The sequence below is a fragment of the Lathyrus oleraceus genome, chromosome 7 (genome assembly GCF_024323335.1).
Source record: "Lathyrus oleraceus cultivar Zhongwan6 chromosome 7, CAAS_Psat_ZW6_1.0, whole genome shotgun sequence".
Taxonomy (NCBI): Eukaryota; Viridiplantae; Streptophyta; class Magnoliopsida; order Fabales; family Fabaceae; genus Lathyrus; species Lathyrus oleraceus.
The window spans coordinates 126,268,731-126,284,672 of NC_066585.1; the positions used below are offsets into that span (position 1 = coordinate 126,268,731).

General features: G+C 33.9%; 1 protein-coding gene across 1 annotated transcript; it reads right to left on the bottom strand.

Moving 5' to 3' along the window:
* Positions 1 to 10,480: 10,480 nt before the first annotated feature.
* LOC127102396 (uncharacterized) lies at positions 10,481 to 11,409 on the bottom strand. Its single transcript, XM_051039766.1, has 2 exons — positions 11,114 to 11,409; positions 10,481 to 10,718 (listed from the first exon to the last, which is right to left on the bottom strand). Exons 1-2 carry the CDS (start codon positions 11,407 to 11,409, stop codon positions 10,481 to 10,483), a joined length of 534 nt encoding a protein of 177 aa, XP_050895723.1.
* Positions 11,410 to 15,942: the final 4,533 nt, after the last annotated feature.

Here is a 15,942-nt window from a genome sequence, read left to right on the forward strand (position 1 = left end):
TATTTTTAAAAATTAAAATGTAACATAATTATAAAATAAAGTAAGTCTTAAACAGGGCCGATGTTGGGCCTATGCAACTTGGCTCGTTGCATAGGACAACCTTGGAAAGCTTGATGCTAAAGATGATGAATGTATCTTTCTTGGATACTCTCAGTCAAACAAAGCCTATAGAGTGTATAATAAGATATTACTTACTGTTGAGGAGTATATGCATGTCACTTTTGATGAATCTTATCCGAGAAATGTCGAAAATGTATTTCTTTTCATGATGCAGGTGTATCTTAATAAGACATACTTAAAGTCACTGAAAAAGGAATTGATCAACCTGTAGCGGTGAAACCTGAGGAGGACGAAGATCACGATCTTGAAAAGGAGAAGGATGAGAGTCCAACTAAAATGGATAATCTTCCTTTGGCTTGGAGGTTTTTCAAGGACCATTCAATCAACAATATTCTTGCAAACATCACCAAAGGTGTGACTACACACTCTAAGATAAGTAATTTTTGTTATCACTTTGCATTCGTGTTACAAGTTGAACCTAAAAACGCAAAAGAAGCCTTAATTTGTTAGCATTGGCTTATGGACATGCAAGATGAGCTAAATAAATTTAAAATAAATTATGTGTGGGACCTTATCCCACCTGCGCGAGATCAGAAAGTTATAGGCACTAAGTGGGTTCTTAATAATAAATTAGATGAAAACGGAGTGATAACAAGGAACAAGGCTCGACTAGTGGCTCAAGGATATAACCATGGGGAGGGCATAAATTATGAGGAAACTTATGCTCTAGTTGCCCACATCAAGGTTATATTACTAGCGTTTGCATGCTCTAAAGATTTTAGATTATTTCAAATGGACACGAAAAGTGCCTCCCTTAATGGTTATATAAGTGAAGAAATGTATGTTTCACAACCTCCCGATTTTAAAAATCATGAGTACCCTAACCATGTATTTAAACTAAAACGAGATTTGTATGGTCTCAAACAAGCCCCTAAGTCTTGATATGCGTGACTTAGTAAGTTCTTACTTGATTAAGGAAAACATATTCTCCTCATTCAAATTTATACTTATGACATCATATTTTGTTCTACTTACATGCAATTGGTCAAAGGTTTTTCAGAGTTAATGCAGGGAGAATTTTAGATGAGTATAATGGGTGAGTTAAATTACTTTCTTGGACTTCAAATCAAGCAGCTCAAAGAAGGGACGTTTATGTGTCAAACAAAATACTGTAAAGAGTTGCTTAAATGCTTCAGAATGGTAGATGCAAAGTAAATAGACACTTTAATTACCACTAACGGGAACTTGGACAAAGATGAAAATTATAAGGATGTTTATGTCAAAAGGTATAGAGTTATGATCAGATCTCTCTTATATCTTACTGCATATAGGCCTGACATTATGTTTAGTGTGTGCATGTGCTATCGATATCAATACACTCATAAGGAATCACATTTAAAAGCTGTAAAGCACATCCTTAGATACCTTCATGGTACCTCTAAGTGTGGGCTTTGGTTTTTCAAGGCAAGCGATTGTAGTTTGGTTGGTTACTCCGATTCCAATTTTGCTGGTTGCAAATTGGATAGAAAAAGTACTAGTGGAACTTGCCACCTATTTCCAAACTCCTTAGCTAGTTAGCATAACAAGAAGTAAGTCTTCGCTGCTTTTTCAACTTCTGAGGCGGAATACGTCGTAGCCGATAGTTAATATGCTCAAATTTTATGGCTCAAACAACAATTCCTTGACTTCGATATTAAACTTCAATGTATTCTAATAAGGTGCGATAATACTAGTGCGATTAACCTAACAAAAAATCCAGTGTTGCACTCTCATACTAAACGTAATGAGATACATCGCCATTTTCTACGTGACCATGTTGAAAAAGGCGATGTCATTTTTGAACATGTTGATAGTAAAAATCAACTTGCCGATATTTTAATAAAACCTCTTGCGACTGAGCCTTTTTTCAATATTCTATGGGAATTAGGCATTCTCGATATCTCAAATCTTTCATAAAATATTTAATGCATGCACTCTTTACATTTGTCTTAACCTTCATTTAAATTTTTTATTTCATGTGAGTGCATCCTCTATCTCTCATTCTATGAGGTAATATCGTTTCAACTATATCTTTGTTCATAAGTTTTTATATAATGTATTGCTTATCTATGTCTCTTGTATTTGATTGCATGTTTATGTTCCAAACATGTGTGATATATATCATGTATGATATATTTCATGTTTGTTCACTTCCAAAAATTTCATTGTTGAACCATGTGTTTTTCAATCTATATGTTTATAAGAACTTCATATTATTATTTCTTCATATTATGTGTTTCATGCTATTATTTCTTCACATGAGAAGTATTTTTGAATCTATTGATGTTTGACCATGTCATTTATAGACTTTTGCATGAAAAAGACATTTTTGCATATATTCATGTTAATTTATGTTTATATAATCTCCAACTTAGCATCATTCTAATTATATATGAGTGCATATTATTGTTGATCAAATTATCTTTGCAATGCCTCTGAGTATTATATATGTTTTTGTAAGTTTTATACGAGACTTCTCACGTTTTCCGACTTTGTCTCTTTTTGATGTTGTCAAAGGGGGAGAAGTTCATACGAGATTGAAGTATCTAAGGGTGCACATATTCATGGGGAGTTTTGATCAAGACATCGAATACTTTGTATATTTTCCCATCATCAAAAAGGGGAGTATGTGAGTGCATTATCCTCTTAGAAATATTTTGAATAGTATTTATGGACATTGGATCTTTCTCTCTATGTCTAGATGTGAATTTTCATCTTAGGACATTTAAAATCAGGTTAAAAACATCTTTACAAGTTAAAAATTGAGTTTTATGTAAAAAAAACATGGTTTTGGATCGACACATACGTATTATAGGTCGACACAACTCAATGCAATTTAAAAGAAAAGTTATTTCCTTGTATGTGTCGACAAACTAGGGTCTTGGGTCGATGCAAAGCTCGGGTGATTCGACACGTGACTAGGGGTGGCAAACGGGCATGCCCGCCCCGTAAAAGCCCGCAAAAAAACGGGGCGGGGCGGTCATAGTTGAGGATGTGGGCCTAAAACTTAGGTCTGCCCTGCAAAAATGTGAGGGCGGGGCGGGGAAAGCCCGCGGGCACTGCACTCTTTAAGCCTAAAAATGCAAAAAAAATATGTAAATGCACGTGCCCCCAAAAGCCCGCAAAAAAAACGGGGCGGGGCGGGGCGGACACATTAGAGGTTGAGGGCCTACATCCTTGGCCCGCCCCGCACTAAAGTGCGGGAAAAACGGGCATGCCCAGCGGGCCGGGCCCATTTTGTCACCCCTACACGTGACTGGTTGAGGTCGAATTCAGTTGAAGCATTGGCAAGCCAAATGGCTCTTCCTTGTTTGGGTTGACTCCTGGGCATTTTGTATCGAATCATAAAAGCTGATATACTTTTATGGGTCAACTTCCACTCATTTGGAGGCAACATATTATTTTCCAATTTTTTTTAACTTGTAATTTTTGCTAATTTTTTTTATTTTCCTTCTTACACACACACACACACACACACACACACACACACACACACACACACACACACACACACACACACACACATATATATATATATATATATATATATATATATATATTTGTGTGTGTGTGTGTGTATGTGCATTGGTGCATCATTTCTCAAAAATTGAAACCAAGAACATATAAAGCATTGCTCATCATCTTCAATCTTCTTCTATGCATACACACAATAATTATACATAATCATTTTTATTGAGTGCCATCTAGATAAGATTGATAAGGTCCAATTTAGATTTTTTGTAATCAGATTGGGTTGAGAATTCGTTGGGGGTTTCATTGATAAAACAAGTTAGAATTTTCCTTCCAAGATAGAGGTTGATTTGAGGGTTTTTTGTATAATATTTCACAACGAGGATTCAGTCGAGTGAAAGCTTTGAAGAAAAGAGTTTATGTCAAAGGAGTAGCGGTAATCAAAAGATCAAGTTAGAAATATTGGGTCACTTGATCTTGCTTAAGATCAATTGGAGATAAGAATCTAGAAACAACATCAAACATCAGGTTTGAGAGTTTGGATTGCTATTTTTTCTCTTGCAAACAACTCTTGTAAAGGTTAATTACATATCTCAATTCTATTTGGAATTGGAGGTAGGCGTATCCATAGTGAGGACAATTGGGGAATTGCCTAAACAAATCTTTATGTTCTCCCTCTCTCTCTCTCACTCTCTCTCTCTCTCTCTTTACAATTTGATAATACAGTTAATGTGCAATTTGACAAACTGATAATTCAATTTGTGTTGAAGTATTCTGAACTATTTTGTAAAGATGACTGCAATCTAAACAATTGCAATTGATTTTTCATATCACACAAAGGAAAACCAGCTTGGTGTTTATTGCACACCACATGTTTTATAAATTGTCTTAGTTAGTTTTCTAATTCATTGGAAATTGATTACAAAGTGTTATTTGTTTAAACGGTATTTTGGAAAACATATTGTTTTGTTTTCTCATCATAGTTTTATGTTTTGTTACGGTTTATACAAATATCTGATTTTTCCGATAACGGTTCGGGAAGATGATTGTCGATCTGGACTGCTTTCTCTCTCCATAGTATATAATTTTTAAAACAAAATTTTAAATCGATTTTAAATAGAGTTGGTCTAAGGTGGCAGTCCAGATGTGGTGTTTTAAAATAATTTGTGACTAATTGTTATAAAACATTATACAATATTTGCACAATAAAATTTTGATATGTTATTTGAGAAAAATTTATTTCAGTATCAATTAGTCACAAATTATTTTATGTGTGATTTTAATTTAATTAAAGTCAAATATATTAATTTAATAATTTGATGATCATAATGGACTTGTAATATTAAAAATCTATACACTGTCAACCACTGCTTATAAATTCAATACATATTTGCAAGAAATAACTAATAAAACTACAACATATTTGTATTGGCTTATCATGCCTAACATAGTGTATCACTAGAGTTGTGTACAATATATCTCTATTATAAAAAGGTAAAACTATTATGTTACATGTCACTCATGTAACTTAGGTGTTATAGGCTTAAATGCAGACAACACCACATATACTTTACAAGCAAGAAACCTTATCATTCCAACTATGCTATTCTTTGGTGTTAAGGTCACATCAATATAATCTCCTGAGCTATACTTTACTACAAACACAGCAAAAGCTAAAGCCAATGCTACACTTAGTATAGGACCCTTCGATCCTTTTTGGGATCAGGGAGGTCGTCATGTCAGGAAAATACATGTAATTTTCTCTCTCTCTCATTTTGGCTGTTTTCACCATTTCTTCTCACGAAAGCCTTCTCCTGACAATTACCTGAAATAGGAACACAATACCAGCATAAAAATACAAAAATCTATTAAATCGACATCAAAACGCATGCAAGTTGAGTAAAAAATGCGATATATTTTCGAGTCATCAATTATCCACAAAAATAAGTGGACATGGGTGTAGGAATGGACACCTTTGTATCCATCCCGCACCATACATATATATGTATTTTAATTTATATATATATATATATATATATATATATATATATATATATATATATATATATATATATATATATATATATATATAATATATATATATATATATATATATATACACTTAGTATAGGACCCTTCAATCCTTTTTGGGATCAGGGAGGTCGTCATGTCAGGAAAATACATGTAATTTTCTCTCTCTCATTTTGGCTGTTTTCACCATTTCTTCTCACGAAAGCCTTCTCCTGACAATTACCTGAAATAGGAACACAATACCAGCATAAAAATACAAAAATCTATTAAATCGACATCAAAACGCATGCAAGTTGAGTAAAAAATGCGATATATTTTCGAGTCATCAATTATCCACAAAAATAAGTGGACATGGGTGTAGGAATGGACACCTTTGTATCCATCCCACACCATACATATATATGTATGTCTATTAATTTTTAAAAATATATTAATGTTAAACTATTACATATTTAATATAAGTGTTTGTTTATTTTAACAATAAATTTTTTGAAACTTTTAAATATTTTTAAAAACTTAAAATGATATGATATTTCATAATTTATTTATTATTTATTTATAATAGGAATGTGGGTAACGAGTACGAGTATGGGTAGTACATACACATAGGTCACAAGTGTTAACTTTGGCGCCCAAACGGGTATGAGCTCGGGTACGAGGATTTGTTCAAATCACGAGTATGGGGATCAATACTATAGTACTCTGAACAAACCCTGCACATTTCCATCCCTAGGTGTCATGATAGGATGTGACACCTTATAGAACCATATGATGTATCTGTCTGCATAAACCCATTGTATAGGGGATGGCACACTGTGATACTTCTCCAGTATCAAATGACTCTCGAGATCCTCAAGTATGACATCAAGGTCTCTGTGGCGGAAGGTGAGAGAAGCAAATTCTGATCGGTGTCTTGAAAACTAGTTCAGAAAAATCTAAAGATGCATCTTGGATGAACTCGTGAGTTGCATAAATGACAAAAAAGCTTACCAAATTAGAGTTGTGGATAAAAAACTTGAATAGAGTGAGTGATTTTGAAACAAATGAAGTAAAATGAAGTTGCTCAAATGGGGTATGAAAATGACTTTGCAACAATATACCTCAAATGGGGTTTTAGTTACTTTGTATTAAATACATAAGGAAGATGGAAGGGTCTGACACGAGTTTATGAATAAAACGACTTTGCAGCAAAAGACCTCAAATGAGGTTTTAGATGGCAATCCCTATATATATATATATATATATATATATATATATATATATATATATATATATATATATATATATATATATATATATATATATATATATATTTGCATTCAAATTAGTGAAAATTTAAAACGCCTGTATTGAAAAAATAAGTGTGTCAAATGAATAAGGCAATTAATTTTTCCACCCTTATACTTTCTCACAAACCCTTGGTGAAAACAAAAAAATGTCCCTAAAATTCAGAGATGCATCTCCGAACGCATCAATTTCCCACAAAATTGAACGCAAACATGTAAATCACCCCTATTATACTTAATTTTAGTCCGAAGTTGCATCTCTAAAATGTATTTGGTATAATTCGGAGATGCATATTCGAATGTGACCCTGATACTTCAAACTAGAAACAGAGACAGTATGAGCAAAATCTAGAATAAAAGATAACTTGACATTAAATTAAAACAATAAACATTACATAAATAATTGTTAACATAAATTTAATATTACATATCATTATAAACGTGTAGTTCATGACTTTGCAACATATTTATAATATCGTTGGTGAATCTTGCAATATTTGCATCCACTTCAATCAGGCCTTTGATGCGTAATGGTAAAATGTACTTCACATGACCTTTAAATCTTCATTTGTCTTCCGTTTAAAGCTGATGAAATGTATCTTCCCTTTGCTGTCAAACGAGGGTGAACGATACTCGAGTTTGATAACACTCCGATTTTCTTGAAGTATGTCCTCGTAGATTTGAAATTGAAGTGAGGGTTTTGCACCATTAAAATGCACAAATGCAAGATGGGGATATGTAGTCATTCTTTAATTTTGGTGTATTTTATAGAAAATATAGGATGAGATACACCCTATTTATACAAGTTTTGGATCACTTTGGACCTTAGAAACCTTATCCTTTCATCAGGGAGCTTTTCAGAGATGCAACTCCGGATAAACCCTATTTTTTTTTACGAAAAATGGTGTTTACTGATATGCACATCTATAAAGTGCCATGTTTTGTGTTTTTTAATTTAGTGTGGAAAATATTCGAATATGCATATCCAGAATCACACCAGAAACAATGTAAACAAAAACATAAAATGTAAACCATAAAATTTGTAAACTAAAACAGTCGACATTTACACCATCATTGCTGAATATGTATTACTTATGTATTAAATCGTGTCAAGATTACATCATTGACGATAATACATTAAAACAAAGTGTATCGATTGCAATCTAAAATATATCAAAAGATACATCACAACATAAATCTACTACTGGTTTCTCCTTCAACTTTTCCTTATTTGATTATCTTTCAAGATCGCTCAATTTGATGAACTCTTCCATCCTTTCTAGAAAATGATCTGGCCAAGTTTCCGCCTCTTTCGTGGAATGTTCCGTTCACTCCAATGATGTACTTGGTATAGGACACCCCGGTTTCAAATAAACCTCAACAAAATGTAGCAATTTTGAAAGCCACCAAACACACATGATGTGTTTGGATGGATCTTGAGGTGGGCCACTCCAAAGTTGGAAAAATGTCTCAGAGAAACCATATATTGTCAGATTGATGCACATCATATTATATGCATTTTCTATAAGATGACCCATTTCAGGGAAGCGCGTCCATTTTGACTCTGGTACAGGACCTCTAACCCAAGGAATAAGAGCATCGTGAATTGCATCAAAATGTTCTTTTTTTCCGTATAGTGATGTGTAGAATTCCTTATGTGACGTCAACTCTTTCAAAAGTTGTTGGAGGATAAAAAGTGATTCTCATCTCATCTAGGGATGGCAATTTGACCCATCCCCAATGGGCACCCGCAAATTTACCCACAACGGGTAGGGTAAAAACCCGCAAAAATGGGTACGGGCACGGGCTCGGGTAATTACCCATAAAAAAAAGCGGGTACGGGTGCGGTATGGGCACCTTGGTACCCAGCCCGCCCCATACCCGCACACTATATATTTATGTATTTTTATTTATATTTATATATTTTAGTTTATATTATTATATAAAAATGTATGTCTATCAGTTATAAAACGTATATTAATGTTAAGCCATTACATATTTAATATAAGTGTTCGTTTATTTCAACAATAAATTGTTTGAAATTATTTTAATGTTTTTAAAAACTTAAAATTATATGATATTTTATAATTGATCTATTTATTTTTAATAGGAATGCGGGTCACGAGTACGGGTATGGGTACTAACATACCCATAGGGCACGGGTACGGGTGCTAACTTTGGCACCCAGGCGGGTATGGGCTTGGGCACGGGGATTTTTTTAAATTGCGGGTATGGGGATGGGTATTATAGTACCCTGCCCAAGCCCTTCCCATTGCCATCCCTAATCTCATATACCGAGAAAGACGAATACGAATCGATAACCTCAATTACCATCACCCTTATCATTTACAATTCGCTCAATGTGTTTGTGCATAAAAAGTTGTGTTTCTTTAATGTAGATTGTTTTCGGCATCGACGATGAATGAGGTGGTTTGCTAATGCGAGCATCCTTGCAAACACTTTTTTTGAGATTTCGGAGTTGGATAATCCGGGAAATATGAATCAACATGTTCAAAGTATGAAGGAAACCTCTTTGTTGAATTGTCTCTTGTGTCGGTTTGACCTTTTTAGAGGCACATTTGGTTTTATTCGGTTCTGAAGGAGGTTTCAAATATGTGGTTTTGGGATAAGCAATCTTCCTCAACTGCTATTTGATATGCAATTTCATGGTTTCATTTGCTTTAGAAAATCTATCTTATATTATTTCCCATTTGGTCACGATAGTTATACCTGCTTTACCATCCTTCATCACACCATCATCATCATCATCAAATCAGAGCCTTTTCCAATGACTATAGACTTCATCCATACATATCAGGGAATCAAGCTTCATCTGTTTTAAAATGATACAAGCACATAGAAGATTGTAAGTCTTCCTAAGTGTACATCCACACTTCGAATTATCCAAACATATCTTCTCTTCTCGCTTCGCTTCGTGAAAAATGAAATTCAACCCTACCCGATATACATTGTTAACCAAGTCTGAATATAGAGGGTTGTCTTTGAATTAGTGTTTTAACATAGTAATGCTCCAACCAAAACTTATTTGTATTTCATTATGTTGGTTTTGGAGAATTTGGTTCACGATGTCCCACTCTCTACAAAAATCACCCTTACTATCACCTAACCATTTCTTTAGTGCCGAATGTGCACATTCGACTCTGTTAGTTGTTGTATTTATGAAGTGTCTAAGATGATCGGTCCAAACACATACAATCTTCTCCTTGAATTGGTCTATAATAGTACTCTCAACGTATTTCAAGAAATTTGGATATCTAACACACACTCCTAAAATGTATTATAGAGGCAACATATAAGTCTTCCGTGGATGCGTTTAATATACAATTCCATACATCCATTATCTTTTCCAACACCACACCAGGTTTGACCATTCTTCCGTCTTCACCCTTGGTTTGTTTGGTGCCTACCGCGGTTTTGAGCCGACTTCTCACATTTTTTGTTATGTGATATCGACAAAGTAATGCATAAGATGTTGGAAACACATTTGCAACTGAATTCATCAGTGTGGTGTCTCGATCAATGACAATTACATTCGACATGTTTTCTTGGTCCTTCAAGAAATTCGTGTAGATTTACAAGTCCCTTGTAACGTTGGCCTCTTTTTCGGATTCCAAAAATGCAAATCTCACTGAAAAAGTCTTCTTCATAGAAGTAACACCAATAATTCCCAGAAGCGGAAACCTATACTTGTTGGTCTTATAAGTTGAATCAATTATGAGGATAGTGGGAAATATGTTGAATAACTTGATACTTCTGGAATGAGTCCAAAATATGTCACGGACAATGACTTTATGCTCACAAACTCCACACCTAGAAACATAATGGTTATCATCCAAAAACTTCAACAATTGTTGCATTTTGGATCTAGGACCTCTTATCACCATGTTGTTTCGATAACACGTATTGCATACCTGCTTGATATTCGAAACACTTCTAGGTCTTTTGCATTTCAAATATGCAAGTATGTTTTCGGTGCCACCCTAATTAAATACATGTCCGAAACAATTTCCTTCTCCTCGAGTTTAAGGCGACATATGTTGGGATGGCCGAATAACTCGGTTTGCAAAACATGATTTTGTATGCAAGAAATCACAATAAATTTCCATGTATCATTCACCTTATAGTATCCCCACAATTTAAACGGACATTCACATTTTCTTGAACCAGTGTCATCACGTTTCAACTTCTAAATCGGTGGAATATACATGTCACTTCTCTCGCATCTCATGGTTGCAAATGCCTGCCTTCTATTTGAACCATTGTTAGACCTTCCGATTACAATGCCAAACTCTAATTTACTGACCTCCACGCGGGCCCATTCAAGCATATGTTCACGAGTAGTAAACAATTGTTCATTTCTAAAATGTTGACCAATATCTATCTCGACAACAACCGGTTGTACATCATCCTTCACTTCATTCAGTTTAACGTCATCCTTCACTACTTTAGTTTTTGTATGAATACTTATTGTAGCTTTGAGAAATATATTTGGGTGCACCATATCTAATACGAAACAAAATAGAAAAATGGTTTAAAAAACTCACAATAGTTGGAAAATCCGGATATGTACCTCCGAAACATGACCAGGTAAAATCAGATATGCACATCCAAACTCAACGTTCATTTTTCAGCTCAAAGATGAAATTAGTGCAAGCAATGAGGGATGAAATAAGTGAACTTTATCTTAAATTGAAACTTCTTTTACTCAATTTGATGTGATAAAATACAAGAATGATGATTTGGAGTCCAAAAAATGATTGAGAATGGATTCTTTTTTAAGAGTTTTGGATTATGGAAGTGATATGAAGTATGAGAGAGATGATTATGTAAGGTGGTGATATATTCAATTTCCCACTTGACATTTTGGAGATGCATTTTTGAAAATGTCACTGATTGGCTAAATAACTCAGCTCAATGAAAAATGCAAAGTAAATGGGGTTCAGGGTTGTTTTTGAAGATGCATCTCCGACTACACCCCAAAAAGTATCCCAGGTGCATCTTTGGACAAATTTTGGAAAAAATGGGATGACAACTTGATTTACGAAGGATGAGGTGCTTTAAGATGCGCCAGGAGATGCATCTTAGAAAACACATGAGGGAAAATGTGTTTTCAATGGTGTGAGTCATACTTTAAAGGTGAGAAAAGAAATTCCCAATGAATAAAGAGATGGTTTGGATATGTGTTTTCCACCAATCAGACGTGGATGTGGATATTGTAGAAGTAGTGGTTTTAGAGTTGACATGATTTGCATACTTATTTTTTTTAAATAACAAACTTTTCCAACAAAATTCTCCAAATAGCCATCCTTTTTCCATTAATTTTTAAAATACTCATGTTTCAAACAAAAAATTGCAACGCAGAGCACTAGTCAGTCCAATTGACGACTCCATTAAAAAAAATAATGGCTTAGCCAATTAAATTAGCGACTTCAAATAGTCTAGCCAATTGTATTCGCGACCGTGTACAAGCCATATGAGTAGTCACCAATTTATCTGACTTCTATGAATGTGTGTGTGTGTGTGTCTATATATATATATATATATATATATATATATATATATATATATATATATATATATATATATATATATATATATATATATATATATATATATATATATATATATATATATATATATATATATATATATATATATATATATATATATATATATATACTTTAATATAATTAATTAAAAACTAAAACTATTTATATTTAATTTAAATAGGATTACATACGAGAATATTTTTACACTAACTACGACGATCCACTTGCTCGTACATGCCACCGGCTCCACACCTCATAGGCACCCTTTCTCGTACCGATCTTTGTTGATTCTCCCTAGATGTTTGATACGAGTTCCCTAAAACATCACCATCACCTGATTCTCTAATAAGTTCTTGTAATTCTATGTACTCGTGTATGCATTGACGTTGTTCTGTAGTTGAGTTCATTGCCAATTAAATTGAATGGAAGTTGTTGGGGAATAAACATGACTATGTAACTGCGCAAATGCATACACACGACTACATAGAATTAAAAAAACTTATTAGGGAATTTGGTGATAATGATGTTATAGGGAACTCATAAAAGACACCTAACGAGAATCAACATAGACTGATACGAGAAAGGGTACCTAGGGGTAAGGAATCAGTGCATGTACGATCAAGCGGGTCGTCGTCTTTAGAATAAAAATATTCTCGTATGTAATACTATTTAAATTAAGTATTAATAATGTTTATTTAATTTATTTTTATTAATTAATTGTATAAAAAAAAGTACCCAACAAATATGAGTTAAATGAGTTGGCAACCACTCCTATTACTTGTACACAGTCGCCAATTCAATTGGCTAAACTAGGTGCAATCGTTAATTCAATTGGTTAGGCCACTTATATTTTCAATGGAGTCGCCAATTGAATTGACTAGTGTTTTGCGTTTAAAGTTTTTTTATTTGACATATGGATACTTTGAAAACTATTGGGGTCAAAATGATTATTAGAAGAATTTTGTCGGAAAAATTGGTTATTTTGAAAAAAAATGATTTTGAATTTCTAACTTCTCAAATTAAAGGGAAATTAGAAGATTAGAATGTGGATTTAGACTTGATGTGGTTTGATGATGGTATCCAAACCAATGTTTTAAAATCTAGTCATTAACCCGATCAGTCTATTGACTGGTAGGACTAGTAGGTTGTCGATCTGACTGTATGACGCCTGATTCAATTTATATAAATTTAAAATTTAAAATATTTATGAAATAAATTTTTTGACATACATTATATCTATAAAATCTAATAAAGAAACTTCTATGAAATTATTGGTGCAAATAAGTTGAATAACAATCTTATATAATACGTCCCAAATATTTTTAAAAATTAAAATGTAACACAATTATAAAATAAAGTAAGTTTTAAACATGGCCGATTTTGGGTATGTGCAACTTGGTACGTTGCATAGGACAACCTTGGAAAGTTTGATGCTAAAGATGACACATGTATCTTTCTTGGATACTCCCAGTCAAGCAAAGCCTATAGAGTGTATAATAAGAGATTACTTACTGTTGAGGAGTATATGCAGGTCACTTTTGGTGAATCTTATCCGAGATATATCGAAAATGTATTTCTTTTCATGATGCAGGTGTATCTTCATAATACATACTCAAAGTCACTGAAAAAGGAATTGATCAACCTGAAGCGGTGAAACTTGAGGAGGAGGAAGATCACGACCCTGAAAAGGAGAAGGATGAGAGTCCAACTAAAATGGATAATCTTCCTTTGGCTTGGAGGTCTTTCAAGGACCATCCAATCGACAACATTCTTGGAAACATCACCAAAGGCGTGACTACACGCTCTAAGATAAGTAATTTTTGTTATCACTTTGCATTTGTGTCACAAGTTGAACCTAAAAACGGAAAAGAAGCCTTAATTGATGAGCATTGGCTTATGGCCATGCAAGATGACCTAAATAAATTTAAAAGAAATGATGTGTGGGAGCTTGTCCCACCTCCTCGAGATCAAAAAGTTATAGGCACTAAGTGGGTTCTTAAAAGTAAACTAGACGAAAACGGAGTGATAACAAGGAACAAGACCCAACTAATGGCTCAAGGATATAGCCATGAGAAGGGCATAAATTATGAGGAAACTTATGCTCCAATTTCCCGCCTCGAGGCTATATGCCTTTTACTAGCGTTTGCATGCTCTAAAGATTTCAGATTATTTCAAATGGACGTGAAAAGTGCCTCCCTTAATGGTTATATAAGTTAAGAAATGTATGTTTCAAAACCTCCCAATTTTAAAAATCATGAGTACCCTAACCATGTATTTAAACAAAAACGAGCTTTGTATGGTCTCAAACAAGCCGTTAAGGCTTGGTATGCGCGACTTAGTAAGTTCTTACTTGATTAAGGAAAACAGATTGTCCTCATTCAAATATATGTTGATGACATCATATTTGGTTCTACTAACGTGCAATTGGTCAAAGAGTTTTCAGTGTTAATGCAGGGAGTATTTGAGATGAGTATAATGTAAGAACAAAAATAGTTCTACAATAGATTCCAGGATTTTGATGATAACAAAGGATGAAACCAAAAATGGCACTCTAACGAAAAGTTTCTAAGTGTGCAGGACTCTGAACAAGAACAAAGGAATCTGATCGCTTTATCAGATACAAAATAAAATCAGATACAAAGTACCAGAAGATCAGAAGCATCTGAAGTGGAAACGCTCCCTAGAAGCTCTGACTCTGAGCAAAATAACATATCAGAATATTAGAAGCATCTGAAGAAGAAGCGCTCTCCAAAAGTTCTGACTCTGAGCAACAGCATATCAGAATACCAAAAGCTCTCAACTTCCTCTGAAGTCAACACTGATGATCTAAAAGACCAGGATTATCAGAAGCTCTAATGTCATTTCTCAGATCTCAGATTAATAGAGTAATTCAGACTCTGACGAAGAATTTCCTTATCCAGAAAGAGTAACGACAACTACAACTTCAAATAGAAAGAAATTATATTTGGAAAGAAGTTATTCAGGGAGACAAACTTGTTTTGGCAAGAAACAATAGAAGTTATGGCATTAAACTCTCATCAAGACAAAATATCTTCCATCACTACAACGGTCCTTTCACCTCTATATAAAGAACGGCAAACCTCATTGAGAGATACACCTGAACGCACAGAAATACTCTACTCTCTGTCTTAATCTTTCACGAGCTTTTGCTCATAACGTGAAACTTCTTACTTGCTCCAATTGCTGTAATATTTGCTTTATCCTAGAAGCACTCTAGATTACAAATTCTGTTTTTATCGAAATTGATTTTTATTCCTCAAGTGACTCTGCACAGTCTGTATACTTGGGAGGACTAAGAGATCGTTCTCTTAGACGTTGGTTGTAATAATCTTTCAAGATTAGTGGATTAAGTCCTTTTTGAAGGCGAAATCACCTTGGTCGGGTGGACTGGAGTAGCTTTGTGTTATAAGCGAACCAGTATAAAATCTTGTGTGTTCTGATTTTGAAAAAGCGCTTATTTTCTA